Source organism: Mesoplodon densirostris, chromosome 13 (genome assembly GCF_025265405.1).
Source record: "Mesoplodon densirostris isolate mMesDen1 chromosome 13, mMesDen1 primary haplotype, whole genome shotgun sequence".
Lineage (NCBI taxonomy): Eukaryota > Metazoa > Chordata > Mammalia > Artiodactyla > Ziphiidae > Mesoplodon > Mesoplodon densirostris.
In genome coordinates, this window is record NC_082673.1 from 4,767,062 (window position 1) to 4,780,743 (window position 13,682).

General features: G+C 42.1%; 2 protein-coding genes across 7 annotated transcripts in view; one reads left to right on the plus strand and one right to left on the minus strand.

Annotated features, from left to right (window-relative positions):
• TMEM68 (transmembrane protein 68) overlaps positions 1-12,026 on the minus strand; it is a 33,636-nt gene extending 21,610 nt beyond the window's left edge. For 3 of the 6 annotated variants that reach the window (XR_009534070.1, XM_060115761.1, XM_060115756.1), the window contains exons 1-3: positions 11,429-12,026; positions 4,640-4,684; positions 3,441-3,834 (exon numbers count right to left, since the gene is read on the minus strand). Coding sequence is in view for 5 of the 6 variants with exons in the window: in XM_060115761.1 (XP_059971744.1) it covers positions 3,441-3,765 (325 nt within the window). In the remaining variant the exon portion in view is untranslated. Of the gene's footprint in view, positions 1-3,440; positions 3,835-4,639; positions 4,685-8,002; positions 8,246-11,428 lie in introns of those variants that run through there. The other 3 variants (XM_060115757.1, XM_060115758.1, XM_060115760.1) reach the window with 3 other exon arrangements.
• The window catches only part of TGS1 (trimethylguanosine synthase 1), a 38,339-nt gene continuing 36,381 nt past the window's right edge, over positions 11,725-13,682 (plus strand). The window contains exon 1 of the mRNA XM_060115755.1: positions 11,725-11,918. Coding sequence (XP_059971738.1) covers positions 11,815-11,918 — 104 coding nt within the window. The 5' untranslated portion in view covers positions 11,725-11,814. The remainder of the gene's footprint in view (positions 11,919-13,682) is intronic.

Consider the following 13,682-nt stretch of genomic DNA (forward strand, 5'->3'; position numbering starts at 1 on the left):
CAAAAAAAGTATATACACTTCTGATGAAATACTATATACCCATATGTATATACTGGGTAGCAAAATGCATTTCTTGCTAGCAATAAGAATCAAAACTTTGAAAGCCTAGAAATATACCTTGAAAATACTAGGAACCTTGAACATAGTAGGTGTGTGAAGTTGAACTTAACAGTGACCAAGAAACAAGTGATGCATTTTAGTGCTTTCCAAATTATTGGAAAAAACATGCTCTGTAATGATGATAGCTAACATTTGCTGAACTTTTATTATGTAATAAAAATTATTCTAAGTACTTTGCATGAAGGCCCAGTGAATCCTTACAACAACCCATTTTACAGAAGAGGGAAATGAAGTCCAGAAAAGTTAAGTATCTTGTTTGAAGAGAAGGGTTATTTACATAGTCTTAAAGGAGTTCTCCCAAGACATCTATCAATTACAAAGTAAAAAATAGCAACTTTGTGGTGGAGAAACCTAACAGACACCTCCTTAACCACATGATCAAAGTCACCATCACCAATAATAAAACATGTCAACATCATGAACCTTGGATACAATGCGCTGAGAAGGACCCACCATCAGAGGGATTCTTATCAAAAATGCACAATTTCAATCAATTTATGGAAAACATCAGATCTAAATTAAGAGACAGTCTACAAAATCACTGAGAAGCACTCTTCAGAAGTCGGAAGGTCATAAAAGACTAAAAAACTGTCAGAGATTGGAGGAGACGTGACAACTAAATGCAGGATGGGATCCTGGTAAAAGGACACTGGCAGGGAAACTGGTAAGATGTGAATAAGATCTGTAGTTTGGTTGATAGTATTATACCACTGTTAATCTGATAACTATACAAATGGTTATGTAAGATGTTAACATTAGGGGAAGCTGAGTGAAAAATAGGAACTCTGCACTATTTTTGCAATTTTCTGTAATTCTAAATTTTTTTTAAATGAAGTTTAAAAAAAACATAATTGTTGCAAAAGGAAGGGAGGAGGAGGAAAAGGGAGAAGGGAGGGGAGAAGAAATCAGGTAACCTGTCCAAGGTCCCCCAGCGGTGACTGGCAGAGCCTGGTTTGAACTCAGGAGTCAGACCCAGGAGTCCTTCCCTGGGGGAAAGACAGAGGAAGGGAAAGGAAACTCTTACCCAACTGAAGGACAGTGGGAATGTTCTCCTGAAATCCCAATTTAATTTTCCCATAAAAAACTCTACTACATATGGTTTAATTTATAGGACCCTTTTAGTTAATAAAATATGTCCATTTCTTTAAAAAATAATAGTAAAATGTGAAGTAAAAAAGTCAAAATTTTTATAGTTTAAAGGCTGTAAGCAACTTGAGGGTAGGGGCTTCATTGACAGACTACCTAGAAATGCAGGTATTTAAGAAATACCAAATTCATGTTTCTTGATGTAGTAGAATCAGATTTTTTTGAAAAATGATAAAGCACTTACATAATATATATTAGAGGATAAAATTTAACTTCAAAACAGGAAACACTGGATAGATTCTTATACAAGGATACTTATAGTAAACCAGTTATAAACAAACAACAGTTCAATAGGTAAGTAAATTAGTTATAGGATTTACAGAGTCCATATAGTCATTATAAGTCATGTAAGGAGGCTTAGTGACATGAAAATACTAGTCTGCCACACAAATAAAAAACAATAAACACACAGAATTCAACTGCATGGTAAATTTTAGGTGACTATTATTTTCTTCTTTATTTTTACTTGCCACATTTTCTAAAATGAACATTTTTATTAGTTAAAAAATTCCTCTGAAGATTCTTTACAAAGCATAAATTAAAACTGATTTGACATCAATACAAAATCCAAATATGCACACAAATGCCTTTTGTGTATGTCACTAAAGAACAGAGTGAAGAAAATCATTTTAAAAAGCATCACTTATCTTAATAAAATATGTTAAATTATTATAAATAAAACATTTAAACATGGTAAGAACTATATACTTTACTTCCTCTGAGCCATAGGTGCATATTTTTAAATACCTCAGAAAAATAAATAATAAATACCTCAAAATTATATATGCTCCTACAAAATAAGTTTAACGCTTGAATTTATCCACATTAAATCATGTCTCCTGAAACAGAAAAAAATTCAAACTCCTTACAATATATATTACCCTGAAGTATAGGGGGTTATAAGTGGGAGGGGGACATTGGTTCCCGAGTACTGTCAACGAGGCCACTGAATTTCTGTCTCACTGCTTTAAAGACAATGAACGAGAGCAGTGCACACAGACACGGTCTCTGGCCACGGAATGCTGAAACAGCACCCACCTCAGGTGCACCACCACGAGCAGGTGTGAGAGCTGTACGGACTGGCAAGGGCATTCGTATTCACGGGTAAAGACTAAGAATTCAACACATCGACGGCACGTGGTTCCTGTTTGCAAAGCTGCTGACGACCACTACTCTGACCCTGAGCCCGACCAGGGACAAGCCTGCGGCACAGCACAGATCAGAGAAGCACAGGCCTGGGACCAGGAATCAGAGGCTGCATCCCGGCCCTTCTCCCTGGTGTCCTGGCATGCCTTGGGCACATAACAACCGTGCTGGTCTTCAGTCTCCTTATGGGAAAACTGTAAAATGGAGAGAACACATGGACTCTCTCTACAGCATTATAAGAACTGATGCACGTTAAGCATCTGACTGTATGGCACAGTCAAGTGCTCAAAAAAGATTTGCAGGCATATGTAGGATTAAAATGACAACACGTCAGCTGAATAAGTCACACAGCCAACGGAAAACGGGTAAATTTTGGTATATATATTATTAATATTTAATATTATTTAATATTTCATTTTTTTAAAATCTCTACACCGGGAAAGTCAAACTTATTTTGAACAAAATGGAAGTAAATGCAAAATAAAGCATTTTCAAAACAGTTTTCTATACTTTTTTTTTTTTTTTTTTTTTTGCGGTATGCGGGCCTCTCACTGTCGTGGCCTCTCCCATTGCGGAGCACAGGCTCCGGACGCGCAGGCTCAGCGGCCATGGCTCACAGGCCCAGCCGCTCCGCGGCATGTGGGATTCTCCCAGACCGGGGCACGAACCCGCATCCCCTGCATCGGCAGGCGGACCCCCAACCACTGCGCCACCAGGGAAGCCCCTATACTGTTTTAATTCATCTCTTACTCTCTTAGATTCTTAACTATTAATTTTTTATTTGAGCTTAGAGTAATAGTCTACATTATTATGTGGTTCTTTGTTTAATGGAAACTAGTGTGCTCAGAAAAAATCATTTTAAGAAAGACATATATATGCACAATGCATGCAAACAGGTAACAGGAAATAGTAACTATCCCTTCCATTATATTTTTCAATATTTCCTCAATCAACAAAATGGAAGGATAACACGGTTTCAGTGCCACCCACCCGAACAGGAGCCCAGAACTCAAAGTAATCTCGCTTACCGTGCCAGACGGCCGCGTGTCCATCCCATAGCGTTGCCACCGTCTTCCTGGCACCGTCCCATAAATTATGAGAGTAAGCTTCTTTTAATACATTCTTCCTCTTATAAATGTGTAAGAAAATAATAGTAAGGTAGAGAAGAAAGATAGTAAAGTAAGGAAGTATTAAAAGTATGAGTGGTGTAAAAACCCACAAGAGATAGTTTGCAAAATTCCAGTAGTCCTCCAGTTGCTCCACACCAAACCATTCTTCAAGTACGTGGATCAGACAAGTCATGTAGGGCATGGAATCCTGTCCTGTACCACAGGTTTGGTTTTTGTCTATCATTTTTCTTTAGGTGAAAATGACAAATTCAGTCTCTTTCTTCGACGTCATGGCAGGTCTTTAATTTAGCCTCTAAGAGGGAAAAATAATCCAAAGTTATTCTCTTCACAGCTGAAATGTTAAATGTTTTAGCCTACATGAATACTGTGTAGTCATTTCTTCATACCAAAAATGAGTAGACTGTTAACAAGTTAACTTTGTTGCAGATTTAAATGTGAAAATGGGTTTCATTTGTGAAGAGTGTTGGGTTTAGCTTCTGAAATAACTCACAAGCTACAAGAGGAAAATAAAGCAATGAATGAAATTTCAGATTGATCTTAATAATTTGACTTACATCTTAAGTGGATCATACTGAACGTTTGTATCTTAAACTAGGTTATGTTGAGATAACTATTCTTCATAGAAGAAAACATCAATATCTGATTCAATAAAAGTAACCCAATTCATAGGAAATGATGACATACATTTTTAGATATTACCCTTTACAAGCAAGTTTACAGAAAAGCTCTCTGGTCCTCTGACATTATACAATAATACAAATTTGTCAGTGTCATTTTTATCTTATAGTCACTAAAATTTCTCTTGTATCTTAAATGATTGAAAAAATACAGCATGGGGCTTCCCTGGTGGCGCAGTGGTTGAGAGTCTGCCTGCCGATGCAGGGGACATGGGTTCGTGCCCCGGTCTGGGAAGATCCCACATGCCATGGAGCTGCTGTGCCCGTGAGCCATGGCCGCTGAGCCTGCGCATCCGGAGCCTGTGCTCCGCAATGGGAGAGGCCACAACAGTGAGAGACCCACGTACCGCAAAAAAAAAAAAAAAAAAATACAGCATGCAATTATTCTATGTCATTCTCTAAACCATTCACTTAACTTACCAGAAATTAGATAAATATCTTGTTCCAAGCTTCAATGTCTCTATTCTGAAAAACACAGTATATAAAAGGAAGAAAAATATGATTTAAAAAAAGATAATCATTAATACCCAGAGATAGAAGTTCCATAAAATAACTGGCAAGACACATTCATCAATGTGTGACAATTATGCTTACAGCCCTATACTAATGTACCACAATTAAAAATTATACTCACACTACCAATGCTTTTAGTGAGGACACCTCTATACACTGTTTTAGTTCCACACTATAAAGCCCCACCTAAGACATTTTTTTAATTCACAGCTATAGAAACTTGGCTTCTTCAGAGAAAAAGTATGAAGTTAAGATGTGTAACAGACTCTGTCTCTTTTTAGTAACTACCAGATAATAAGCTGATGGTCAAACGTGATATTCGATGATGCAATTATATTAGCCCCCATGATCATGTTCTCCTACATAAGATTTCCTTCTTCCATCCCTATTTTCTCTGCTTCTGCTTCTACCCTTAGAGATATTTTATCATTATTCCATACCATATACACTTAATGAAAATCATCTCGAGTCCTTTGAGGATGAGGCAGGAAATGAAGAAATGAAAGAAAGGGATGGAGGGAGAGGGAGAGACAGATATACAAGAGCAATTACATGTTGTCTTGAAGCCAAGAGTATCTTGCTAATAACTAGCATATTAGCAGGGTACAGAATTGACTTGTTCTTCCAGGGTTAGAGGATTTAGTCCAGTTCCCTTGTAACCAATAGCATTTATCTGTGAGAAATCTGGGCCTGTTACGGTAACAGAAGGTGGACACAGCACACATTAAGCCCACAGCCTGTGTTTTATTTACATCACATTTTAATCAATCCATCTAAAGAGGCAAACTGCTAAAATTTACCAGTGTGTGATCATTTTGAGTGCAACATAGCAAAACTTACTACTTTTTAAAATGAGAGCTTTCCTCACTAGGATGGCTATATGCAAAAAAAAAAAAAAAAAAAAAAAGGAAAATAACAAGTGTTGTTGATAATATGGAGAAATTAGAACCTTCATACATTGCTGGTGGGAATATAAAATGGTGCAGTCACCATGGGAATCAGTTTGGCAGTCCTCAAAAAGATAAACATAGAGTTACCATTTGACCCAGTAATTCTGGTCCTAGGTATACACCCAAGAGAACTGAAAACATATATTCACACAAATATCTGCATACAAGTGTTGACAGCAGCATTATTCATAATAGCCAAAAAATGGACAACCCAAATGCCCATCCACTGATGGATAAAAATATACTATACCCAGAAAACAGAATATTATTCAGGCACAAAAAGAAATGAAGTACTAGTTCATACTACAATATGCGTGAACCCTGAAAACATTATACTAAGTAAAAAACAGTCAGATACTGAAGGCCACACCTTGTATGATTCCACTTACATGAAATACCCAGCACAGGCTAATCCACACAGACAAAAAGGTTAGTGGCTGCCAGAGGCTGGGGGAGGGGACGATGAGAAGTGACTCCCAATGGAAACAGAGGTGCCTTTTGGGGATAATGAAAATGTTCCAAAATTGGATGGTAGTGATGGTTGTACGACCTTGTGAATATACTAAAAACCACTGAGTTGCACATTTTTAAATGGTGAATATTATGATGAATTCCATCTCAATAGAAAGAGCTTTCAAATATTAATACATTAAAATTTATGATAGCCTCTCAAATATGTTAAAAGAAGCTTTCCCCAGGCCAGAAAACCAATCATTTTGGTGATCTGACCCTTACTGCTTAATACAATTGTCCCAATAATCTAGTCTCAGGACTTCCCTGGCGGTCCAGTGGTTAAGACTTCGTCTTCTAAAGCAGGGGCTGCAGGTTCAATCCCTGGTCAGGGAGCTAAGATCCCACATGCCTCACAGCCAAAACACCAAAACATAAAACAGAAGCAATATTGTTACAAATTCAATAAAGACTTTAAAAATGGTCCACATCAAAAAAATCTTAAAAATAATCGTTTCATTTCCAATTTTTAATAGGATTGTAAAATCTTGTGATTTTAAAACCTTCTTTAGTACCTCGCCCCACCCAAATTGGTAAAAGAACTATACCTCTTGTCCATAGTTACATTCTGATTTATTACACACACTTAACACACACAGTAGAGGGGGAGAGGGACAGTGCAAAGGCAGACACCCAGGGACAGAGGCTATGCGGACCCCTCACAAGATCCAGCCGTCTGCTAACAGCGTCCAAGTGTTGCACGCAAGGACCTCCTCCAAAAATGATCAACCCAGATTTTGATTTAAAACCTTCGAGAACAGAAAACTCAAAAGGTGCGCTATCCACCATCAAAACCGTTCATCGAAATGCTAAAAAGATCTTCCTTACACTTACTTCGCTGGAATTTTCCCCATGGACCTCGTTCTGTAGCATTGAACCTCTTCCATCAGACAACCTCTTAAGTGTTAGGACAGCGATCACAAAGCTGCAAAATCCTCTTTTCTAGTCAGAATCCGTATTAATCCTTTCTTCCACTCCTAGGACCTGGTTCTGTATCCTTTCACCACTCAGGTCACGCCCTGTGACTGACTCTGCTTATCCAACATCGAGCGGAGCAGATAGAGTAACCCACCTGGGCCTGGGTTTGCTAAGATCTATAAAACTGGGATAACAGTAGAACTTAGATATACTACATTAGATGACGGAGGTGCCAGGGAGACAACATCCCGCAGGCAAGGGGGTAAGGAGAAGGCTGCTACCTTATACAGCGTGGTCTGGGAAGGCTTCTCTAAAAGGATGTTTGAGCAAAGACCTGAGGATGTGAGGAAGCAAACCGTGCGGGCATTTGGAAGAGAATTCCAGCTGAAAGAACGGTGAGTACAAAGGATGTGCACTTGGGGTCAGCAAAGCAGTCAGGTTGAGGAAGACGGACGGGGCGGGGCAGGCGGGGGCAGTCAGAAGTGGGGAGCACTGCAGACCTTTGTGGGCCAGCGTTCACCTAAGTGAGACGGAAAAGGCACCAGAAGGGTGGGCTCTAAATGACTGCTGTGTTGAGGATACACTGCACAGGGAGCAAACAGGAAGTTACTGCAGTCACTGAGATGAGTGATGGGAGGGGCTGGGACAGGTGTGAGGGCCAGCGTGCGGGCTGTAAGACATGATCAGCTTCTGGATATTTTGAGGATAAAGCCAACAGGATATGCTGGTGAATGCATGCAGAACGTGAGCGAGAGAAGTCCGATACGGCCTCACGGTGTCCAGGCAACATGGGTTTGTATCCTGGGAGGCTCTGCCACTTCCTGTGTGACCCAGACAAGTTACGTAACATCAGTTTCTCCATCTATAAAATGAGAATAACAACAGGACCTACCTAATGAGACTGTCGTGAAAAAAAGCTTAGAAGAGTGCCTTCCACCATAAAGGCACTAAACAAGTGTTACTATCATCATCATCATCATCATCATCATCATCATCATCGTTAGCTCGCTTGTGAGAGGACGGACTTGCCAGAAGAACAGGTTTAGACACCCCAGGAATTCCTGGCCATCAGGAATTCAGGTCTGAACACGTTAAGATTCTACTGGACATCCACATGGAGATGGTCGGTAGGCAGCTGGACACAAGCAGAGTTTAGCAGGAAGGTCAGGGCTAAAGAAATATACCTGGGATTTGATGACATATAGACCAGTATTGAAAACCGTAAAACTGAAGAAGATCCCTTTAGGGAGTGAATATAAAATAAAAAAGTTTCCAAGACTGGGCCTTGGGGCATTCAACATTTTAGAAGCTGGGAAGCCAATGAGGAACCAGCATTCTCCTTCCAGGCGTGGCATCTTGGATGTCAAAGGAAGAAAGTGTTTCAGGAAGGGAGTCCTCAGCTGTTTCCTATGACTAGACCTGGGAGGTCCAGTAAGATAAAGATCATTGATCCTTGGATTTTACAACACAGAGGCACTGACAAGCCCCAATAAGAACGGTTTTGACAGAGTGGGGATAAAAGTCAGGTGGAGAAAGTTCAAGAAAGAATGGGAGGGAATGAATTGGAAATAGCAAATACAGACAACTCTTCAGAGGATTACTGTTGCAAAAAGGAACAAACAGGTGGGTATCCAGAAGGGAATGTGGATCAAGTTTGTTGTCTTACGATGAACAAAAATACAGCAGTTTTTAATACCAGTGATGATGTATCAATGAGAGAATGAGAAATGGATGATGCAAGGGAGATTATTGTTGAGGCCTCGGCCAGAGGGGATAGTGTATAAGAAAGAGGATGCGCCAAAAAAGACTTACATCACTCGGTTTTTAATTCATTTACTCAATAAATATTTATCAAACAAGTATGTAGTTTGTGCTCGACACTATTCTAAACACAGGAGATATGTCACTAAATAGATGGTTATGAGAAAACATATGTAAAAGCACTTAGAATAATATGCCCAGCACATACTAGGCACCTAACCCATGCTGGCTAACTAAATACAGATGGATGTAAACTCCTTTCATCCAAATTTTTGACAAAAATGTGGACCAAGACAGTGTCCTAAAATCTGTCACTAGAGAACTATCAAAGGAATTTAAATAACAAGCTTTTGAATTGATAAAATACTTGCTTATGATAAAATGGGAAAATGGCCTTAGAACTCAATGAATACAACCTCTTAATTTTGTGGAAAAGTTAAAAATAGAAAGCCAAGTTGACTTACCCAGTTACTAAATTAATTCAGTGAAAAACCAAGAGCCAAAATTAAAACCCAGTCCGCCTACTTCCTACTCTGATTTTCATTGTACTTCAAGTCTCTCTCTCTCTAACAGAAAGGCTGAAAACACTAAGATTGCAACTTCTGTCTTCCCTCTACTTCTGCCTGGCTCTTCTTCCCCTCCAATTTACCATAGGCTGGACATGACTCTCTACCACTTTATTTTAATCCAATAAAAACGATAATTCTTAAAAGATGTTTTGGGGGAGATATAATATTTTAGTTACCAAAATTCTAGGTTATTTCCTAACCCCTCCCCCCAAAAAATCTCCAGTGAAACAGTCCTATGCATCACATATTTTCCCATCTAGAATTCACGTAACTTGTAAGAAAAAGTTGACAAGCTGAAATATCAGCATGTTGATATTGATGGCAAAGAACATTTACAATAATTAACTTTACAGATGTTTAAAATCAGAATATTTCAAAAACTAATAAAACAGGATATTTTTGCTTTGTTTTCTACAAAGACTTAAGGAAATAAATCTATTCCTTTTTTTTTTTTTAACCATTACTGGTACTTCTAGCACCATGTATGGTAGCAGATTCATTTCTTACTTTTAGTATGTGAGCCACATTGAGGATGTGCTGAAAATGCCAATTACAAGAAATACTCACTGAAACCCAAATTGATTTTCCCTTTTCGTTTTTGCAGATTTAATCATGGTTCAACAGGGCTTTTGTACTCAGTTTTAGTGAGTACACTCTACTTCAAACCATCAATAAAAATGAAGTTTAATATTTCAGTTACGATATGTGGCAAACTCAACCATTTTATCTCTAAAGCAATATCTTTTGAATTTCAAGCTTCGAACTCTAGGTTCTGAGATGAATTACCTTTCAAGGTGGTTTTTTTTGTTGTTGTTGTTTTTCCAATCCTAGAATGTCCTTCGACTCCTAGCTAAAATCTTCCACTCTGTTTCATAATTATTGTTCCACCCTTATTTTCTCAACTATCCTCATCCCCCAAATGTTAACACAACCGTACTGGTGTAACTGTGCAGCAGTCTTATCTTTCTGAGTCACTAACATGGGTAAGGCAGCAGTGAGGATGCGGGAATGAACATTTCATTTGAACATTAACCTTCTACTTCCACTCACCAGTAAATGCGGCCAAAATATTAGGGGCCATTCTAAACGTCTGGATTTTATCTTAGCTCTTACATATTCTAAAGGAATACCAAACCAACTTCGGCATCCATCGCACAAGCCAAGTCCTAAGTGCTCCGACAACCTTCAAGTTTGAACGTGCTTCAAGAGGAAACTGCCTGGGCGATCTCAACCAATGCCACGCACCAAACACTGATTGCTTTTTTCAAATCCAGCAGCGCTGCTCCAGTTTTCGACATCCTGGTTTGTGCACATGTATCCTTCGTATATAATCAGCAGCTGGAGGGCTGAGCCCTGTTTCACAGGCTGCAGACTGCGGAGACCGAAACAGTGCCAGGCGCCTCCAGAGTATGGACCTACCCGGACTATTACCAGCACATGTGAGAGGTTTGATACCCACTTCGATCCTTCCAGCAGTCCGAGGAAGCAGGTCCTACGAATCATCCCTATTTACAGATGCTCACAGCGAGACCCAGGAGGGTTCCGTGGCCCGCCCGGGTCACATAGGTGGTATAAAGGGGCATCGACCAGGACTCCCTCCGGGACTGAAGTGTGTGGACGCGGCCCCCCTCCCCACGACCACCTTCGGCTTCACACAGTGGGCTCCATTCGCCTCCCTATCAGAGCGGCCCCGGGAAGCCCAGGGACCTGCAGGGACGGGGGAAGGCACCTCGCCCCGACCCAAGTGGAGGCCGCACCCGCCGAACTGCAGCGTTTGGGGGGCGAGGGGAGATGCGGGCCGAGGTGAATGGGCTCGTTGTGACCCAGGCAGGGCCTTCCCTCCCGGCCACTCTGGGGCCCCAGCCGAAGCCCGAGTCCTGCGGGAGGCCGGGGACTCGGCGAGACGAGAAGCGCGGCCGCGGCGCCCCTGCCCCCGAGGCTGGCAGGGCGCCGAGGAACGCGGGGAGGCCCAGGCGGGGACGACGCACCTCGGGCAGCAAGCAGAGGGGGCTCGGCTCGCCCTCACCCCGCAGCAGCGGCGGGAGCTCCTCGGTGGCTCACCCGGGGAAGCGGAGGCACTCGAACGGCCGTTCTCCCCGAAAGACCAGGAAGGAAAAAGCCAAGCGCCGGCTGCAGCCCGAGCAGCGTTGAGTGTGACACCGCCCGTCGCCCCGTCCCTTCCTGTGTCCCCACCGCCGGAACCACTTCCGTCTGCGGCTTCTCTCTTGCTCTCGTGCTGGAGCGATCCTGGGCCCGTCCTTCCCCGGCAGCCGGGCGCGCCTCCAGTCCTGCCCTCGGTCCCCAGCAGCCGAACAGCGGCCGGGACGCCCTCCCGCGCTGTTTGCCGCGTGGCCGCCTCTTCTGAGGCGCTACGATGTACTGCGAGAAGTGGAGCTCCGTGGCGGAGATGTGTCTCTTCCTTGAAGACCTGCGGGAGGGCTCCTGCATCCTCTGCCTCTGCTCCAGGGCGTTTGTGGAGTAAGTCGCACGCGGGCCTCTCGGTTTCCCGACCTGTAGGGGTTGGGGTGGCGATGGATCCCCGGGATCGGGGCCAGAGTGTCCGACCGTCGGGTACAGTGGTGCCTGAGAGAAAGGAAGAACCGTCCTCGGGCTTTACGGCGTGCACGCCCACGGCCCTGAAGTGATGGAGTAAGTCTGCTCTGCGGGCCGTTAGGAGAGAATGTGGTGGCCCGTGTTTGTCATTTTACACTCGTCAACTAAGGGGACGGTCACAAGCTGCGGGGAAGTGAAATGAAAGCGATCTGGGATGTGATAGCACAGGGTGGGGGTTTGGAGATGAGTAACGTTTCTGGTTAACATCTTTTTTTAAAACCTTAAGGTTTATTAAAGCGCAAATGCACATAAATAGAACATCTCATTACCCGGGAGAAAAGATTTAACTATAATCACATCAGTTTTTGAGCCGTGCTTATTTTTCGAAAGTACTTGTTTCGGCTACAAATTGCCCTGCGTGGCAGACGGTTAGTGGGTAGGAAAGCACTGACTCAAGAATCGGATTTTAGGGAGATATATATATGTGTGTGTATATATATATATATATGTATATATATATATATATATATATACACACACATATATACACATATATATAGAGAGACTGTGAGTTCCGCCACTTAATCCTTTTTTTTTTTTTTTTTAATTTCTGAAACAGGTATATCTACCCTAATCCTCTCACTGGCTTATTGTTAGATCCAACTTGTGGAAGTGAATTTTATTTTTATTTTTATTTTTTTTTTGCGGTACGCGGGCCTCTCACTGTTGTGGCCTCTCGCGTTGCAGAGCACAGGCTCTGGACGCGCAGGCTCAGCGGCCATGGCTCACGGGCCCAGCCACTTCGCGGCATGTGGTATCCTCCCGGACCGGGGCACGAACCCGTGTCCCCTGCATCAGCAGGCGGACTCTCAACCACTGCGCCACCAGGGAAGCCCTGTGGAAGTGAATTTTATGTGGTACTTTTAACATAGTTTATTTAGAATTATAGAATTAAGACAGAATTTAAGTTGGAAGCAATTCTTACTATTCGCCATGTGTTTTTGTGGAGTAATCGGCAAATCCAGAAAAAAAATTAAGCGCTGTATTAAATTTAATGAAAAAATATTGTCGTCTGGGGACTTCCCTGGCCGTCCAGGAGTTAGGACTTCTGCGCTTCCACTGCAGGGGGTTCGATCCCCGGTCAGGGAACTAAGATCTCGCAAGACACAGGGCTCGGCCAAAAAAAAAAAGCAACATACTGTCGTCTCTGTATTCATGCAGGCGTGTGTTCATTCAGCGAATTCTCTTTGTGCTCCGTCGTGGTAGGTACTGGTTAGCACTGGGGTATCAGGCACAGCCCATCCCTACATCCTTAGAGTTTACTTTCTAGCAAAGGTGATCAATATTAAGACAGCAGGTATGTAATTATTTGGTTAATTATAGTTGTAAGTACAAGATGGGAGAGAAGTGCCAGGTGCTCTTATAGCAAAAACCCAACCTTTTGCCATGGATCACAGAGATTTCTTAGAGAAAGTAGCGTTTGAAACGTGGTCCAAAAGGTGAGTGGAAATAAACCGGGATGTGTTTGAGTGGGCGGAAGCATTCCCATCAAGGCAGAACTCTGTAAAAAGCCTCGAGGGAGCAAAAGAAAGCCTGTGAAAGGGAAACAAAATGACTGGGAGAGAAAAATAGAAGATAGGGTTGGTGAGATACACCGGGTCTAGACATGCAGGACTTTGTAGAGGACAG